This window comes from Crocodylus siamensis, chromosome 6, assembly GCF_052110815.1.
Source record: "Crocodylus siamensis isolate JL-2025a chromosome 6, ASM5211081v1, whole genome shotgun sequence".
NCBI lineage: Eukaryota > Metazoa > Chordata > Crocodylia > Crocodylidae > Crocodylus > Crocodylus siamensis.
The window spans coordinates 7978537-7998314 of record NC_143400.1 but is presented as its reverse complement, the minus strand read 5'-3'; the positions used below and the strand labels follow the sequence as shown (position 1 = coordinate 7998314).

At 57.5% G+C, this 19778-nt stretch overlaps 1 protein-coding gene across 3 annotated transcripts in view; it reads right to left on the bottom strand.

The window, feature by feature from the left end:
* Window positions 1-8828: 8828 nt before the first annotated feature.
* LOC149860850 (cyclic AMP-dependent transcription factor ATF-7) overlaps window positions 8829-19778 on the bottom strand; it is an 86224-nt gene continuing 75274 nt past the window's right edge. For all 3 annotated transcript variants that reach the window (XM_090051979.1, XM_090051980.1, XM_090051978.1), the window contains one exon: window positions 8829-18687. In XM_090051979.1, coding sequence (XP_089908105.1) covers window positions 18470-18687 — 218 coding nt within the window. In that variant the 3' untranslated portion in view covers window positions 8829-18469. The remainder of the gene's footprint in view (window positions 18688-19778) is intronic.

Genomic DNA, 19778 nt, shown 5'->3' with positions numbered 1-19778 from the left:
TGACAGGCTGCAGTGAAGGGGGGGGTTGTAGTTGCTTGACCGTTCCGCCACTTCCAGTCGCGCAGCATCGGCCAGGTTGCCTCCGTGGTCCTCTTCCATCTGCTCCAGCTGCAGATACGGAGCCAGGCTGCAGGCAGGAGTGGAGTCAGCCGGGCGGGTGCTGGCTCCCCCACAGCCCCTGCCCCTACTATTCCCTCCTGGGGCTGGGGTCCCTGGGAGCTGCCCTCACCCCCATGCTGGGCCAGGCCAGCCCTGCAGCAGCCCAGGTCTCCCTTCCCTTGGTACTCACCTGGGGCAGGGGCTGGGGGCTGTTGGCTGGCCCCACTGGACGCAGCTCTGTTTTGTAGGGCCTGGAAGTGCTGCACCAGGTCATGCCGGGGGATTGGCTCCAGCATGTGCAGGGCTGTTTGGGGCATTGTGGAGGTAGTGTTGCAGCATCAGGTTTGCAGTCTTGAGGCGCGAAGCAATGGCCAGGTGCCCTTGTGGGATTGCCCGGGACTCAACCAAGGGCTCCAGGTGGAACTTGAAGCACTGGAACAGGTCGCTGCCCAGGCACATGGCTGGGCTCTCAGGGGGGTGCTGGGGACCCCAGGCCTCAGTGTCCCTTGGCCCAGATGCCCCCATTCCCCTCCCTGGTGCTCCAGCCCCCACCTGTCCCAACGCTAGACCCATGCCTGCCTTCCCCTCCCCACATTCCCAGCACTGAGCCCGGTGCTCGGCGCTGCACAGATGCACCACAGCGCGCGTCTCCAACAAGCATGGCCAGGCCTGGCTTCAGAGCAGCAAGTTCAGCAGTCGGTGGAAAAAGGGGGTTTCAAAACCGCAGGAGAAAAAGGCTGCTTTCATTTTTCTTTCTTTCCTTCCACTGTTGTTGTCGGGCCCTGGAACGGGGGCTCTGGGGCATCCTCAGCATGGAGGGCTGCAGTGGGGGTCACCCAGGGGTGGGAGGTGCCCTGGAGCCGGTGGGGGTCCCTGGATTGACGAGGGGTTAGCCCGGGTTGGTTCCTTATTCCTTGCTTCCTTCACCCGGGTTCCTGGTTCCTTTTTCAAAGCTCATCTACACCCAACAACAGTTTGTAATTAATGAATTACACCTGAACAGGGAGACTTTCACCAGCTACCTACATTTAGCAATGGAGATGAACAAAAATATCCTGCATCAAGCAGAGAGCCTGAAACAAAGATCAGATTAGGATGGGATTATGGGGCAAAATACTTCTTGGGCCACCCCCCAAACTTATGTCAATGCCACCAGATCCTAAGACCCCTGCCTGGTCCAAAGCATGGCTGAGCCATGCCAGGCTGCTGACTGACAGCCCCCACCCCAGCCACTGCACTAAGGATCTGAAATGAAAGCCCGAATGAAAAACTGGTTTTTGGGCTGGGATTACAGATGGAAATCTTTCTTGGGCCATGCCACACCGTGACTCTCGACCACCAGGGGACTCTCCCAGACATCGCTGACTGGTCTTGCCCAGCCCAAAGTGCAGCTTGGCCTTGCCAGGCTGCCAGTTGACAACCCCCCCCGCAGTGACTGTACTAAGTACATAGACTGAAATAAGGAACTGGCATTTGGGCTGGGATTATGGTTGGAAATCCTTTCTTGCCCCTCCCGCGCCGTACCTCTGTGGCACCAGGGAACGCTCCTGGACATCCCTGACCAGAGTCTTGCCCAGCCTAAAGTGTGGTTTGTTCATGCCAGGCTGCTACCTGCCAGCCTCCCCCATGCCCGCTGTACTAAGTATATCGGCCCGAATAAGGAACTGGCTTTTGGGCTGGGATTATGTCTGGAAATCGCTGGGGGCTGCCCCCCACTTCCAGCCACAGGGGTACAGCAGTGCCGGTGACCCTCGCACCGCCCCCCCTTGGACTGGCCCGTGGCGCCTGCCCGCCCAGGGGGCGTGGGGGTCCCAGCCTAGGAACTGCCTCGGGACCAGATTTGGACCTTGGAGCTGCCGACCGTCCAGGAGCAAGAACCAAAACACCCCGCAGGCCAGGCTTGTCCCCTGGCAGCATCAGACTGGCTGGCGGGCACCCAAGGACCCTGCTGCAGGGGGGCTGGGCCAGGGCAGTCCCTGGAGCAACCGAGTCAGCAGCCAAGAAATGAAGTGGCTTTGAGGGAACAGGGCTGCATGGCTGCCTTCCTTTGTGGGGGCAGGAGAGGGGGCCGGGGAAGGGGCAGGGGCTCTACCCCTCATGCTGTGATTTTTCTCTGCCTGAGCAGAGCCCAACCCCGGGTGCCCCCCTGCAACACAGGGCTGCACGCAGAGCATGGGACCCCCCGCTTGGGCGCAGAGGGAAGCTGCAGAGAAACTTTGCAAATACAAAACCCGGTGGTTATTGAGAAAAAAAAAACATCAGTGGTGCCAAGTCCAGACCGGGAGGGGGGGTGTTTAGGGGAGGAAGGGTGTGGCCTTCACCCCCCCGCCATCCCACCTGGCTTCACCAGCACTGGATCCCGGCTCCGGAGGCTCCCAGCACTCCCCATTCCCCCCATCAGGCCGTTTCCAGCTGAGGACAGCAACGTGTCATCCCAGCCAAAGTGCCAGCTCCTGGTCTGGTCCAAAAAGCAGGTCAGGGTCTTGGGCTGCAGGGGTGATGGGCTGCAGAGAAGGTGGGTGGCTGCGATGGCCTGCCTGTGCTGCTGCTGCCGCTCGCGTGGCCTCGGCCAGGTTGCTGCCCGTGGTCCTCTTCCATCTGCTCTAGCTGGTGGCTCAGCAGCAGTGAGTCCAGGCCCCTGCCCTGCTGTTGCCCCGTCTCTGGAGCCAGGCTTGGAGTCGGCTGGGCAGGTGCTGGTGCCCTGCCCCTGCCCTTCCCTCCTGGGGATGGGGTCCCTGGGAGCTGCCCCTGCCCCCCGGCCTGCAGCAGCCCAGCTCTCCCTGCCCCGGTACCCACCTGGGGCCAGGGCCGGGGTTGGCTCGGGGCTGTTGGCGCAGCTCCATCCTGCAGGGGCTGAAAGCGCTGGACCAGGTCGAGCCGCGGGATCCGCTCCAGCACTTGCAGGGCCAGGCTCAGGGCGCCTTGGGTGTAGTGCTGCAGCATCAGCTCCGCGGTCTTGAGCCGCGAGGCTTGGGCCAGGCGCCCACGTGGGATCGCCTGGGACTTGACCGAGGGCTCCAGGTGGAACGTGAAGCGCTGCAACTCGTCGTCATCCAGCTCCTGCAGGAGCCGCAGCAGCTGCTCGGCCATCACCATCACTTCCACCGGGCACACGGCTGGCGTCACGGCCGGCGCTGGGGATCCCTATGATGCTTGCTGCACCCAGGTCTCAGGGACCCCCTGCCATCCGTCCTTGCCGCTCCAGACCCATTCCTGTCCCAACGTTAGACCTGTGGCCCCCTCCCAACATCCCCAGCACCGTGCCCAGTGCCGTGCCTGGTGCTCAGCGCTACGCAGACGCACCACGGCGCCGGTCTTTGGTGTGGCTGGATCTGGTCCCTGTCGGGGCAGTGATAGCTGGGAAACAGGAAGCTCCAAAGGAGGCCACGTCCGTTTTGTGTTGCTTTTGCTATTGTTGGGCCCACCCTCGGGGGAGGAGGGGGCCACCTCTGGGGTGGAAGGTGCCCCTGGAGTCGGGGTGGCCCTGGATTGACAAGGGGTTTAGCTTCGAGGTGAGGTCACCCCAGGAGGCTAAAGCTGGCTCTGTATCCCCAGGTCTTTATCTTCTCAGCTCCTCGTTCCTTTTTCAAAGCTAATCTATGCCCAAACTTCTTGTCGATGCCACCGGGGGACTGTCCTGAAGAACCTGAGTTCAGTCCTACCCAGCCCAAAACGTGGCTTGGCCGTGCCAGGCTGCCAAATGACAGCCCCCCCCCCCCCATGCCCATGGTACTAAGTATATAGGCCTGAACAAGGAACTGCCTTTTGCGCTGGAAATCTCTGGGGGCTGCCCCCCACCTCCAGCCATGGGCACAGCGGTGCGGGTGACCCTCGGCCGCCTCCCTTGGACTGACCCGTGGCTCCTGCCTGCCCAGGGGACCTGGGAGTGGATTTGGACCTCGCAGCCACCGACCATCTGGGAGCTAGAACCAAACCACCCCCCAGGCCGGGGGCACCAAGCTGGGCTTCCCCCCCAGCAGCATCAGACTGGCCGGCAGGCACCCAAGGACCCTGCTGCAGGGTGGGGGCTGGGCTAGGGCAGTCCCTGGAGCAACCGAGTCTGCAGCCAGGAAATAAAGTGGCCTGGTGGGAACAGGGCTGCACAGCTGCCTTCCTTTGTGGGGAGGGAGAAAAGGGGATGGGGGCAGAGCCCAACCCAGGTGCCCCCGCCAAAGGCAGGGGTCTGGGCTGTGGGCCCCATGGCGCAGGGCAAGCAGAGCACAGCACTCCCAGCTCGGGCATCCGGCTTTATTAGCTGTAATGAATCCGAGGCAAGGGGGTGGATCCGGCGGTCGATGGCCCGGGGGAAGCTGGGTGGGGGGTGTCTCTGCTGCGGTCCTGTGGCGCCGGCATCACTTCCTCCTGCCGAAGCGCTGGGGCGCAGCCATGCTCCAGAACTGGGGGGCCGGCAAGTCCCAGCCCCGCGCACTGAGCCGGGCCTCTGCCCCTGCCCCTGTGCTGCCCCGTGCCTCCCGGCCGAACCTGCAGGCATAGGGATGCTCAACACCGGGATGCAGGGGGCACCGCTCCCTCTCACCCACCTCCAGGCTGAGTGTCGTCTCTCCCACGCCCCAGCATGGGGGCGCCGGGATAGGCCCAGAGCCTGCCCCAGCCCTGTCCATGGGCTCTATTCCTCCCCTGAAGTGGCTCGGGCAGTCCCCACCCAGGCTCTTTTGGAGGCAGCTGCCTGGATGGGCTGGAGCCCTGCATCCAGCCTGGCCCTGGCTCCAGTCAAGCGGTGGTTTCATGGGGCTTTGAAAAGTGCTGGGGGTGGGGGTGTTATATAGATACGACCCCCTGGTACGGTTTCCCATCCGCCTGGCAGCTGGGCTGGATCCTGCTTAGTTTGGGGGAGCCAGGGGTGGCCTGGGGGATGCTGGATGAGGGCAGCACTTACCTCTGGGGCTGGAAGAGGAAGGCTGGGCTGCGAGCAGGTCTCTGCAGGCCACGCAGCAGTGAGTGCAGCAGGGAGCCCAGCGCTGGCTCCTCGGGGGGTGCCCAGGGCCCCAGCTCCTCGCTGTCCTGGGGGGCAAATACAGCCAGCTGAAGCCCCTGGGGCACAAGTCGAGGAGGGGAGGCAGGGCAGGATCAAGCCCAGCCAGTGGTGCCAGGGCAGTGCCAGCCCCAGAGGGCAGGCAGGGGTGGGACAGGTGCTAATGGGGTCAGCGGGGCAGGAGGCCAAGCCCCAGTCCGGCCCAGGTACCTCTGGCTGCGCCCAGCAAACCTCAAGGACCCCTGCTCCGAGCCAGGACTAAGCTCCCTGGGCTGCGTCCCGGGTTTCATGCCGCCCTCAGGGGCAGCTGGTGCCCAAGGGGCTGCTCCTGCCCCTGGCCCTGTCCCTGTGCTGGTAGGGGGAGGACTGAGCCCGGACGCCTGTGTCCATACTCCAGCTCTAGAGTCCTGCCCCCCGAGGCACTACGATGCCCAACACACAACACCAGGGATCCTGGACACCTGGGATCCTCCCTGGCCCTGGGGGAGTCCCATTAGGATTAGGGGTAGGGAGGTCCCTCCGTGCCTCAGTTTCCCAACGCGGAGCCCTGCAGTCTCAGCCACGGCCCCTGCTCCTGGGAGCGGAGACTACTGCAGGGCAGGAGACCTCCTCTGCGCCCCCCAAACCCCCAGCTCCTGTCTGGGCCCAGGGGAGCAGGCAGGAGCCTGCCTTGGGCTCTGAGCAGGGATGGAGATAGTCCGCCCCCCCCCCACTCCCTGCTGCTCTAGGGCCAAGCGGGGCCCTGACCCCAGCTCCCACCCCACAGACTGCTCCAGGGTCCTTATTGCTACCTCCCCCCTGCAGCAGGTCAAAGGTCAACAGAGGGTGGGCTTTGCTGATGGGCCCCTGGGGGTCACAGCCCCCACGGCCAAGGAGCCACAGGCTGGGGACGGGCGGCAGGAGAGGAGGGCACCATCACAGCACAGTGCTGCCCGTGCCGCAGCCTGGACATGCGGGGAAACTGAGGCCGGAGGGAACTCAGGCGATCCGGCTCCTCGTGGCCACTTTCCCGCTGCAGGGGGTGGACCCAAGCCTCCGGCCCGGGAGTCAGAGTGCCCCTGCCCAGCACAGCGCCCCCTTCTGGCAGCCCTGTGGCCCCCTCCCGGTGCCCCCTTACCAGCAGCCGGCCCAGCCTGTCCGTGTAGCCCTGGAGCTCATCACCGGGCCCCTCCCTGGCACCGAGGCCACGGGCGGTGCCAGCGGCCAGCAGCGCCAGCACCAGCACCAGCACCAGGCGGGCGTCCATGGCTCCGGCTGCCTCCGCGCTGCCAGCGTCGCCCTTATATCTCCGCACGCAGGTGCCCAGGCTGCGGCCGGGCCTGGGGACGGCAGCGTCATCGCCGGGGCTGGGGGGGCTGCGCCGGTGCTGGGCGCGCAGCCAAGACCTCCCCAGGAGGACGCGGTGCTGCCCTGGGGGCCGTGGTGGCGGCTGATTGCGAGGATAAATCCGCTCGACGGCCCCGCGACGCTGGTGACGGAGCGAAGCCAGGGGGGAAAGGGGTCCCTGTAGCCCCCCCCCACCCCTCCCCGCGATGCAGCCGGATGGATGTGGCTGCCCCGCGCCTGGGCATCCATCACAGGGAGTGGGGCTGGGAGGGCCTGTCTCCCCCAGCGCCTTGTCCCGGCTTTAATGAAACCCATTTAGCAGCGGTGACAGCGACAAGCGGCCGTGGGGACCTGGGAGCGCAGCTGCCTCCCTGCCACCCCCCCCAGCCCTGTGCCCAGCCCCATGTGGGGGTCCCCAGGGTAGCAGGCACCAGGCTGGGAGCTGTGGCTGGGCCCCCTCTCCAGCCCCAGGCCTTGCAGAGACCTCCAGATCCATCCCTATCCCCTCCCAGCCTCTTTCCCGCCTCACTCCGGTCCCAGGAGCGCTGATCTGCTCAGCCCCTGACCGGCCTTGCCTGGGATGGAGGGGCACGAGGTGGCCCCAAGCCTGGGGACGGGGGGCAGCGAGGGCTGTGGCCCCCTGGCAATGCCTGTCCAGGCTGCAGCTGCCTGTGTGGCCCCTGGGGTCTTGCACGAACTGGGCTAGACGGGGCCCTGATCCTGCAGGGTTGTGTGGACCCAGGCTTGGGCGCCCCTGGAGCTGGGGGTCCCTTCACTTCCCTCCCAGGATTAAGGGGAGGGGAGGGGGGATTTTTAACCTGCTCTGGGCCCCCCCCCATGGTGGAGTGTCGCTGCCATCTAGTGGCCACGGCCACTGCCTGCAGCCACGTCCAGGGTCAAGGGCAGCCAGGCAGAGGCGAGCGGACTCAGGCCGCTGCTGGCCCAGCTCCTGGCACCGTGCTGGGGTCTAGCCCACGGCTCTGCCCAGCCTGTGTGGCACGCGGGGCTCATCCTGCCATGGGGATGCTGGCCATGCTGGGCCCAGCACTGCTTGTGGGAGCAGAGGCTCCCTGGGTTGGGCTGACCCACACCAGGTGGTATATGGACCCAGGGCCAGGCGTGTGCCCCCCCCGGTACAGGCTGCACCCCTGGGAGCAGGGGCAGGAGGGCTGATGCCAGTGCCAGGCCCCCTGGCCAGCGAGAGACAAGTGGAAGGGGCAGTGCATGGTACCAGGGGATCCCCTGAGCCAAGGGGTCCCCCAAGCCACCCCAAGCGCCCAGGCCTGGCCGGAGCTGGAGTTAACTTCTTGGGGGCTGGAGGCTGCCGAGACCCCTGAGAACCGGGGCCTGTCCTGCCCCCCCACGGAAAGGGCAGGCAGGTGGGCATGGGTCACCCCACCCCCTGGGGATGTACCTGGCAGTTCCCATTTCTGCTCCAGGACTCAGCAGCAGGTGCTGCCGACCGGTCCAGCCCGTGCCTGGCCAAGGGCCCCGGGGACCCTCCTGGAGGTGCCTGTGTCCTGGCTGGGTGGCAGTGCCCATGTCCCCTCAGCTCTCGCCCTGGCCAGCAGCTTCTTCAGGGGGCGGCCAGACCTCCAGAACCTCCTCCTGAGGTTCTGGTTGAATGTCACCCCCCCACCTTTTTGTTTTTGGTCACCCCATCCGTGGCTCCACCAAACCTTAGGACCTCCTGTTCAACCTCCTCCTGGCCCTGGCCAAGCGGGCCCTGTACTTGCCCAGGAAGGAGGCTCTGGCCGGGAAGGTGCCCGGAGCTGCAGGGTCGCTTTCCTCTCGCTTGTCCATGCACGTTTCCGGGCAGAGCACCAGTGGGCAGCTTCCATCAGCTCCTTGGATGCCTTTGAGGGCTGCTGGGTACAGCCTGGGGGGCTTTGCTAGGTGTTCCCCACGAACTTCACATTTTGACCCTTTGACCCCCATGTTACTGCTATCCTGTTTTTGCTTAGTTGCATCTTTCACCCTTTGGCCCCAGAAAGGGGCTATTAGTTAGCTGGGTGGACCTTAAGGCCCACGTTAATATGGAAGATACAAATAGACAGGAATGGCTAGAGCCTGTGCCAGGCTGAGCTGCCCCGATACTGCCCAGTTCCCCCCGTGCCCGGGGCCTCTCCAGTCCCGAGCGGGTTGGTGACCCGGGACTAGACTCTGCCTCCCCTCCTGGGGCGCTGGCACCTTCCCTGTCCCATCTGGCATTTGCTGGCCAGGGGGTATTGCCACATCCAGGCCACAAACCCAACTGATGGAGGAGACTGGGCCGTGCCAGTTGGGGCCTGTCCGGATGGGAGACACCGACCCCCACCCCAGTGCAAATGCTGCACCCTTGGACACCTGGCACTGGGAAGCAAGGGGGGAGGAAGGGCGGCGACAAACAGACCCAGGCAGCACCATGTGGCTCCTCGTTAATAGTTTAATGTTATATCTGCAGCATAAATAAAAGGCACATTATACGTTTGGTAAGAACAGTGGCTGGAAGGACACAGCGGGAAGTGCCCAGGGTCGGGGCAGGGGGGCATTTCTCATACAGCCGAGGGCACCATGACCACCCCCCTGGCTCCCGGCCCCACGCTAGCTCGTGAGGACCCGCTCACAGGAGCACTTCGGTGAAGAGGTCTGTCTGCTCGGGTCCCCCCTCACCCCAGGCCTGAAGGAGCTGGGACTTGTGGGCGGCCTGGGTGCCGGTGGGGACCACCCATTGCCTGAAGGATGGTGTGTCTGGAGGAAAGGCGATATACGGCTATATAGTCTATATATACTCATAGATATGCGGCTGCTTTATAGATACTACACCCGGGGAAGCGCTGGGGGGTGCCTTGGCTTTGTTTGTTTTTATTTCTTTTTTTCCTTTTTTCAGTTTTTTTGTTTGCTTTTTTTTTTTTGGTTCCTCCTCTCCCACTATGTGCACCCTGAGCAGCTCTGGTACAGCAGGCAGGGATCCAGGGACTTTTGTCCGAGCCCTTAAGAGAGAAGGCGAGAATGCTCTTCTCCCTGGCCTGACGGAGCGGATGGGGTTAGTGCCACAAGTACAATTGCTGCTGGCTTTGCTCGGAGGCTGAGGCCCGAGGCTGCAGGTTCCAGCAAGCCAGGCCCAGGTGAAGCCCTAGCTCTGACCCTGCTCAGCGCTCCTCCACCCAGGGTTTTCTTCCTCCCAAATCCCTGGGCCTGGCGGCTGGGCCTTTCTCCTCAAGGAGAGCCCGACTCCCTACTGCAGCCTGTGGGGCTCAGAAAGAGGATTTTCTCCCCTGCGAAGTCATTGGAGCTGTTTGGGTTCAAGTATCTTGGAGCTAGAGCAAACAAGCAGGGCTTGGGGGAGCCCTTTGGGCCTGGGGTTTGGGCCCACCTGGCCCTGGACCCACGTTTCCTATTAGCACCGAGTCATTCCTTTCCCAACATGCAGCTGCGTCTTGATGCAACTACCCTCTGGTGGAAGCATCGCCCCTCTCCTGCCCTGGCCTTAAGGCCGAAGGCCCTCCTCTTCCCAGTCCTGCCACCCTCTACTGTACAGTGACTGCAAGAAGCGGTGCCAGACTGAGCTCCCGATCCTCTCCTCTCTTCCCTGCCCTTTAAAAGCCACAGCAAAGCCATGCAAGGCACATGGTCAGCCCTGCCTTTGGCCCTTTCCACACCCTGAGTGTCTAAGACGCAACTCCGATTGAAACACAAGGGGATGGACACTACTCACCCGTTACACCCAGGTGTTTAAAGGGGACGGGGTTGTTCCAGTCCTTCATCATCGCTCCCTGACATCCCCCTGGGTCTGATATGCTGAGCCTTTCTGTGCCTTAAGCACTAGCACCCGACGTGCAAAGCAACGTCCGGGGGGGGGGGGGCTACGAGCAGCCCCAGATGCTGGTGCCCTCGGTGCTGTCCCCACAAGAGAAGAGTTCAGGGAAAATGGGCTCTGCTCCCCGCTCAATTCTGCACCTTGCAATGGACAGGGCTGCGGCAGAGGCTCCTTCCAGCAGGGGCATCAGGGCCACGGGCAGGACCAGCCTGGTCTGTGCCAAGGCATTGAGGCTCTGCACTGGAGCTGAAGATATGAAGCTGGTGCTGGAGATGGGTCCTGTTGCCTTTTCACCGCCTGCTCCAGTGCAGAAGTGCCCGCAGCATAGGCTGGAAACAGAAGCATCGTGATGGAGCCCCTGCCCTTGATCCCACCAGGATGCAACCACATGCTCCCTTGCAACAAAAATGCATCCCTTTGCCAAGGGCAGTGGCAGCACAGGGATCCTCTATCACCTGCTGCAGGAGGAGAGGTGGATAAATCAGGCCGAAGGACAAACAATTGCATGGGGCAAAGGAGACCCTGTCCCGTCCCGTCCGGAGCCTACTGAGGCCTGAGGCATCTAGACGCTGCTAGGGAACCTGAAGGCCATGGGGAGAGGGAAACTAGAGGCAAAGAGCGAGGTGTTTCACTAGTGGAAACACTGATTACTGGAGAAAAAACAGTTCATGACCCCGCAAATGCTGCCAGACCCTTCACTGTAACCCTCCCCTCCCCTCGAGCTTGCTGCTTTGGAGCTGAGGGGCATGTCCCTGAAGCAGAGATTCGCTGCAGATGTCAGCCCAGGTTAGAGGAGAAAAAAAAATACCAGAAGGGAAAAGAAAACCCTTGTATAGTGGTTTAGGTCATGGAGCAAGGGGATGGGCACGAGCCATCTGCACAGGAGGGCAAAAAGACCCCTTGAAATGGGGCTGGGTTGGTTAGTGGTTAGTGTGGGGGGGCGGCGAGGGAAGTGGGAGCATCCCTGGCTCTGAAGTGGCTCAAGGCAATGGCTTGCTGCATCCTCCAGGCAAGCAGTGGGACTTGGTAGTGCCTCGTCCACCTGATGTGGGACCCAGCCGCCCGGCCTCGGTCCCCCACCCCCCAAAACAGACAGCACGTTTGAGAGAAACTGGTCCCAGGCCACCCCAAAGACTTTCCACCTTGCTCAGCCCTCCTCTGTCCCATCTCCCCTCTGCCGGGGACCGATCTTGATCTGTGCCAGCACGGGGCTGGCAAGGGCATCCTTGTGAACTACACTGCAATCAGGATGAGACCTGGTTGAGATCTGAGGCATCTCATTTACTACCCTGAACTCACACAGGAACCAACAGGCCTGAGCTGAGTGGGGGACTTCTCCACCCTACCTGGTTGCAGGACTTTGCTGTACCCCTGACCCAGCCCCACCCCGGGACACTTGCATTGAACACATCCACGCTGGCCAGTGCCCAGCGCGATCTTTTCCCTAAAGGCCCCCCATGAGCCTGTCATTTCACAACCAAAAAAACCCGACCCTGAAGACCGCTACAAAGGATAAAGTTACCCTCCTTGCCGTGTGCACTGTAAAAACAAAGTGGACCAGGAAATGAAGCAACAGGGAGCCCAAGGGAAAGGCAAACGGGGCCTGCTCCTTTCCTAGCAGCCAGCTGTTGGACGCCCGGGGATTTTTTTCTGACGTGCTCCAGGATTTTTACATTTTGTCGAGTTGCAGCGACAAGGGAAGCTGAAGCAGCCTTCTTGGCTGAAGTTCTACCTTGGACACACAGTCGCATCCAAAAAACGATCCCAACTTTGATTGCCCATCTTCACTGGAATGCGCTGGGAAGAGAGAGAGAGGACAGAGGCATTTCCTTCTGCAACAAGTCATGAGGGCAAGACCCGCTCCTTCCTCCTGAGAACGCGGCGCTGGATGCAGGGGCAGTGCCTGCTATAACTGCTCCACAGCTCACTCATTAGACATTTGCAGCCATTACAGCTGATAGCAAACCGCGATGGGTGAAAAGACAGACCTCGCACGGGTCTGCTTAGTCCCTGCTCACCCTGGCACTGAAATGCAGCCTTCGATGCTGTAGTTTCTCCGGTCTTGTGAAACCAGTCACAGAAACAGCGTTGCCCCAAACAACTATAAAGCAGGCCAGGCAGAAGGACTAAAGATCGCACAATCCACAACGCTCTATATCCTACCGAGGACAGATTCTTGCATGGAAGAGGGGATGGAAGGGGATGGATTGAAACTGGTGCTAGCCCCAGTCTGGGCTTCCTTTCTGAAAGCCTGGGAGCTGTGTGTATGTGTGTGGAGGGGGGATAACAGGATCCACCCTCAGCTCCTCAAAGCTGTCCAAAGATGTTGGGAAGAGGGGACGAGAACCACGTGCAGGGCCTGGGGCTTCTGCTGTCCCCAAGCTACCAACAATTCTCCAGACCATACAAAGATTGCACCTCATCTGCAGCTATTAGCCTTTGCCCAAACAGGTCTGTATGGAACTGCTTTGGGAGAGGGAGACAGGTGGTGAGAAAGCAGCTGAGGGCTTGAAAGGAAGAACCAAGCTGGTGGTTTGCATTTCTCCATTCACTGATGATGAAATGCATTATGCTGCTAGGGACATAAAGGCTTCTCAGGAGCTCTTAACTGGGCTTGGCTCTGGGCTAGTGTTTTCCCCAGGCCACCTCTCACCAGTGGGCTTGCTGTAATTACATTTGTGATCTTTACTTCCCCGAGCGCTGCCCAGAAATACCAACGCCTCCATAGTTAAAGCAGCCCCTGGTGAAAACCATCTCTCCCACCCTGCCTCCAATGCAGACCTTAACAGCACTGAAGGAATGCCGCAACAGGCCAAACCAACCCAAATGCTCATAACGCTACTGTCTGGCTTTTCACAACTGTGCAAGTCTCAGGAGCCCCAGCTGGCCCCTAGGTTATAGCTCTGACTTGAGTCCTTCAACCCTTGAGGTGATTAACGAACACGCTCAAGAGCTGCCGGCACAGCCACTTGCTTGGAAAGCCTCTAAGATAGTTACTTTCTCACACAAGAAGTGTTTTCTGCGTGCAGCTCACTGTCCTGCTACATCGGGGCCTGAACGGATTTGCTATGGGGGAGCGAGGCAGTGGAGGCTGGAGTTCACTTGTGTGGCACAGTGATGCCAGGCTCCCTTAGCTCAGATCAGCTTCAACAGATGAGGACTGCTGTCTCGTCGCGGGACCGGGTGTTCTGTGCAGTGGGACAGGAAGGTGCCAATGGCTAGAGATGCTTTGTGTTCAAAAACCAAAGGGAAGCAAACCTTCTCATGATGCTCAGCATTCAGGCTGCTTCCCAGCAAGAGACTGAGAGTGGGAGGATGTGAAATGAACTCAAGCTTGTGGACAAGGGGATTCCTAGCTTTTAAAGAGATCTTTGCTCTCTCATTTGGGAGAGAGATTAACTCCGTGCCCAGGACATACCAAGGGGACTCAGCCATTTGGACCAACCAAACCTCAAGTGTCCCAGCACTGCCTGTTTCCATCCGACCAGGCTCAGATCAGCTTGCTGCTGATCGAAGCAAAGGACTTCGAGAGACGGGCTGGAGGTTGAACAGTTCTTAGCAAATGGCTTCACTCAGTGGCAAGTCCCAGTCGAACTGGACCCTGGGGAGGAAGAGAACATCGTTTTTTCATGCTGATAACTGGTTCAGGAGCCATGGCTGGGGTGGAGGCTTATTGGTGCTGGGACTAGTAGTACTGGTCCTGCCAGCGAAGCCAGAAGTAGCAGGTAGAAAGGTTCTGGGCCTCCAACAGTCACTCCTAGTTTATTAAAAGAAGTTTCGATCTATGTGGCCTGCACACATCTGAGTGGCCCTGTAAAGTCAGGGAGCCAACTCTTTTCTGCACCTCCTTCCCCCAGGAGTCTGGGACCCTGTCTTCACTGCTCAGAAAGCTGCAACTAAGGCACTCGGAAATCCCAAGGTAACACCATGGTGCTGAGACAAGGCACTTTTGTTTTAGCGCAGTGAATGAGGCGAGGCCAGCGCCAGTGGTGGGTGCACGGTTGACCTTGGATATGTACTTTGCAGGGAAGGTAAAGCACTTAGTCTTCACCAGCACAACTCCATCTCCAGTCATTCCTGGTTTCAAGGTGTTCATGGCCTGAGTCATATGCTGGTGCCAGTGATGAATGCCCCATTTCCGAGGAGGTCAGGGAAAGTCTTGAGCAGACTGTGACCGCAGGACGAGGGACTCTGACTTCACCAGCTGCACGCTCGGACTTCCCTGGGAGATGGGATAACTTCTTGTGGAGGCCTGAATTCACTTTCGCCTCTTCTGGAGAGCAGCAAAGAGCTACTCCTTTAAACACCACAAAAACGTTTAAAAGTGAACGTTACTTTATCAAGTTCTACAACGTGCACCCTTGAAGAAGCACAGGCAGCTTGGACCCTCACAATCATCACTATAAGCCACCAGGGTTGCTTCTAACACCAGCTCCAGTGCTCCTGCCAGCTTTGGGAACTTAACAGGCGTGGGCTCTGATTTGCACCAAACACACCTCTGATTTACATGCTGAAGACCCCAGCATATATGAGAACTGACTAAATAACAAAGAGAAATGCTGAAACAGACCACTCAAAAGATGTGCCAAATAGAGAAATACAAATGGGGTGAGGGGAGGAAAAATTTCTCATCTTCAAGTCCCAGCAATGTGAGGCGCCCCCTGTAACAAGAGAACCAGTACAACTAACCCTGCAGCATGCATTTAAAATCATGTCCCACCAGTTCCTTTCTAGCTCTCCCCACTTCCGAGCTCCTGGCGGGGTGTTTAGTAGCTGCTCGAGAAGCACCATAAAGATTAATGCTTTATACACCATTTGGAAACTGGAATTGCAAGCTCTTCCCAGGGGGCGGAAAGCTCTTGTTCCCAGCTTGGGAAGCTCAAAACTGTGAGGCACAGAGTCAGGCCCAACCTGGGGGAGGGTGGGATGAGGTTTTAAGGCCTGTGTCAGCTGCCTTGGTGAGTGCGGGAACCAGTCTTTGTATGCCAGCATTTCAACGACACGCAATGTGCTTTTAGCTCCTTGCTTGTCTCACCGCTCCCCTCTGATGACCATGGCTTTTTGGCAGCAATCCAGGACTTGCTGGTAAGTGCCAAGATCTCAGACTTAATTTTTAATCCCAAAGGGTTAAAATCCAGAGTTAAAGCAGCAGCTAGATTTTACACTAATGTCCCAATGTCCATGGGAACAGACTCGTGCACCTCTCCAATCCGTTCCACACTTTAGTAACTAATGAGTGGGATGATGGATGTGCTTCCAGCTGCAGCAGCTTAAGCCTGGAGTACCTACAGCCTTACACTCTTCCCCCTCTTGCTCAGCCCCCTGGGGACCAAATGTGTAGCAAAAACACCAGTCCCTCCTACCCGTCAAATCTATTTGCCTTCAGAGAGCAGAGAAATGCCTTGTAGAATAGGGCATAAGACAAAAGAGTGGGCTGCTGTGTCATCTCTATCCTCTTCAAGTATTTCCTGGACGAACTCTTTAGGGCACAATTCATCCAAAACAGCATCACCACATTTGCACCAACCTCTGTGCCAGTCCAAGGTGCTCAAATGCAGCTGCATTACAGCTCATTTGAGGCTTGCAAGCGAAGAGATGCTATGAGGCTCTGACTGCTTGCTCTCCACACCAGGATGTACATTGTTTCAACTCCCTGCCTCAAGCAAGGAAGAGGAAGCAGGTTAATTCCCTGATCGTGATGCAGACGCAGTTTGGACAGAGTTGCTTTCCACAGAACAACAGAAGGGGATTTGTATTGATCTCCACAGAAGAGGAGCAAAGCGGTTTCTGAAAGCCAAAGCAAACCCATCATGGATACACATCTCTGCATGCTTGTCCAGTTCCCACCCTCGCCCCCAGGTATATACAGCTGTGCAGCCTCGAGCTGTTGGAGACCCTTTGCAGTTGAGGGTCTTTGAAGGCTGTTCTGTTCACGTGTTGGGCTATCAATAGGCAGCACTGACCCAGCTAGCTTTGAGTGCTAACATAAGTCTCCTGGCTGGAAGCAGACACAGAACAACTTTGACTTGACGACTGTTAAGTCACAACTATGAACCCAGATCTGCAAATGATTTCCTGTAGGAGCCACGGGGCCTGTAGGAACTACTTCTCCACACAGTGAAACATAAACAAGAAGCAGATAGCTTTCCTGCTGTTGTATTAGACCTGTAACGTGACATTGCCGCTATTTCTTTCTGTCCTACCCCTTTCCGGATAAAGGTCCTTATCCCCCTACACCTTGTCCAATCGGGCTGACATCTGTATGGCCTTCAAAAGAATCTGCCACACGTTACCGCAGCTCTTCGTCACCAAGGAAACAGACACGCTGTTGGGATAGCAATGCCAAAGGCATCTGTCTATATGCAAATTCTATATATAAACAGCTTTAAAAAAAAAAAAAAAGGACTGGATCCAGAATGCCTGCTTCAGGTTTCTGAACGGAGAAGAATGAGCTGCTGCCTCCTGAATGTCCTTGTGAATGCAGGAGGGGAAAATAACAGGAGTATGAGAGTGCTGGGCACTGTCTTAGGACATCTAAAAGGAAAACCCAGGGGAAAGTAAGGCAGAGAAATCTAGAGAAACCTGAAGGAGAAAAGATGACAGACCCCATCATTAGAGAAACAGCAAGTGGAATGATCCTCTCACTATGGGTTCAGATGCCACCCTCCCTTTTTGGTTTGGATTTTGTTGTCCCTGGAAGGTATTCCAAGTCTAAGTAAGCCAAACTATCGACTTTGACAAACAAACTTGGGTCAAAAGTGGCAAGTGCAACCTGAAGACATGCGGAAAAGGCCAACTGAAGGAGAAGACTCTTTCAAGGGGAAAAAAAAAGATGAAGCGCTGACAGTTTTATAGACTGACGGGTTTGTTGGTGTAGCACAACCTCACGCGGCACCTCTTCCTTTCTCCCGAAATACAACCTCCAACTATTGCTCGGGTAGCAAAGGGTCCCTGACAGCCTGAGGAAACAAGCATACGCGCTTTGGCAATAAGCAGACACAATTCCAAGTGCCTTTAAAATGTCAAGGCTGGTTTTTAACCTACCCTGTGAAACTGAAAGCTTTATGAATCCTTCATTCGCTCAGGATGAAAAGCAATGGATGGCCCATTACCAACAGCAGAAGACAGCCATTAAGAAAAAGAGGTAAAAAAGCCAGGCAAGAGCGAATATTGTTTCACCCTCCCTCCCCTTGTAACAGGCAACTAACGATGATTTAAGGCCACCGCTTGGTAAGATCATTAGGTTAAACATAAGCAAGATGATCCTCTGAAATGCATGGGGTTTGTTTAAAATTCACAACTCGCTGAGATATGCAGGGGACTCTGTAGCAGGGTAATTCCACGGCTTGCATTTGCTCCGGCTCATCTTATACATAGCACAGAGTGGCTTCACCCGGGCAGCCTGCCTTCCCGTTGTAAGGAAGATTTATCACAGGCCCTTTGCCGCTTGGAATGAAGGTACCTGCACTGCTAGCAGCTACAGCATCCCATTAAGAGAGAGAAGCACGTGAAAGGTTTTTAGGTCCCACTGCTGCAGAAGTGGCTGTGAACATGCACTTAACCCCCTCCTCCCCAAATGGCAGCCGCGAATAACGGTCACCTGTGTGCAACTGGAAGTGGCTCGAAACACACAGAGCTTTGGCATCTCGGAGATCTGGGGCTGCCCTCAACATTTCTAACGGCTACAGCCCGAATCAAAAGCTCAGACAGGGCTCCACGTCTGAAGGTCTGACATGTCAGGTCAGTCACAGCGGCGACAGGAGAACAGAGATTATTGGAAGCAACATGCTGTTAGAAATAAAATGACAGCACCACGAAATGTCATGGCCTCCCCAGAGCTACTTGCCTTTGCTAGAGGGTGAATGTAAAAAAAACCAAGGAGGTGAATATGCCAACAGTAACCACCAACCATGGGAGGTTTAGTGTTAATGGAACCGGTACGTGCACGTGAACCTTGCCAGCTGCTGTGGGAGGGAGGCTCTTTGTGTTCTGATGACTGCAAGTTGCTCGATCACCACTAAAGGTTCAAGAGAGGCCTCAAATCAGAAGCTGACCTGCAGGGACCGGTGGTCACATGATATGGATTGGGGCCAGGCTCTGTATAGGATATGCAGTATAAGAAGCTCCATAGCTGCCCTTAACTCACTTTAAAAAATCCACATCAGCCCCCCGTAAATCAGGGACTTGGTTATGATCAGTCTTTCCGGCTGCAAGTTCTTATGGGTTAGTTCTAGGTCACATGGTCGGTGACATCATCTGCCAGCAGACTGGGACTGTGGAGCCATAATGACGTGCGACTGTATGGGCACGCTCAGTTCTGTCCTTTGGCTTGCCATCTGAGTGAGGACTGAAGTGGCGACAGCTTCGGCGGCCGAACGGACGTTGAGCCCGTTGGGGGAGGCGGTCACGGAGCTGTGTTGGATGACGGGGGCGGGGGAGCCTGTGGGCTCAGAGCTCTCCTTAGGGCTTTCTGCTTGACAAGGAAAGAAGAAAACAGCATGGTTAGAAGACCCCTCGGTGCAGTTAGACAGGGCCGTGGGATTGAGACCCAGTCTACTTGTCACAGGTAACACAAAGTGCTGCCTTACACTCAAGGAACGGCTATGTGGATAACTTCCACCCACTGCTGACATGCATCTGCCTAAGGTCACGCACCAATATGATGCAGCACGTTAGGACAGGAAGTGAAAAGGAACAGGAGCCAATTACAACAACCGGGGGAAATCTAAGGAGCTGGAAAATTAACAACTCAAGCGAGGGCCTGGCTAACCCAACCCTTTTTATTTACAAAAGATACCACAGGAATTTTATAGACCTCGTGTTCGGAAGCGATTTCCAGCGGACAAGCGTTAACTTCAAAGCCAGGATGGCAGGGCTTGCTGAACTGTTTCTACACTAAATCTCTTCCCTCAGTAGAATAAATGCACTTTCCTACGTGTTGCTTCCTGGCATCGTGTGTGGTTTCAAAGCCACTCAGCCCAGAGCCCGAACGATTCTTCTGGAGTCCTTGCCATCCGCCAGACAAATGCACAGCAAAGTACCTAATGGAAACCCTGTTGCAAACACCAGCTAGCGGCTTCCCTGTGTTTTTGTACAAATCACCCCTTTTGCTCCTTATTGTTTTCTGGAACGTTAAAATCAATTAGCGTGCATTATGAACTGCTTGCTTGTTCTGTGCCTGTCTCCTCCTGCCGAAGCTATGATGGAGGATGGGATGGGAAGCAAACAAAGCTAGCAAGCTTTTTCTACAGTCTAATTATGCCGCCCCCCTCAAAAACCACACACAAGGTGTTCTCAACTTCAGGTTCAGCTCATGTGCAGGGGTCTGTTTGCAGGTGGGAATCCAGACACACAATAAAGACAGGGTGATCAAACTGAATTCTTTGGGGGCAGAAGCTCATTATCTACCAAGGACACAGAAACTCTCTCCTGCACAGCTGGGCAAGATGGATTACAGCAAAGATAGGGTCACCTTTCTCTGAAGCATTGTGTAACAGCCTGAGGTGGATACTTTTTACACACCAAAGGCTATATAGCCTGCTGTCACCAGAAAAATCAGGG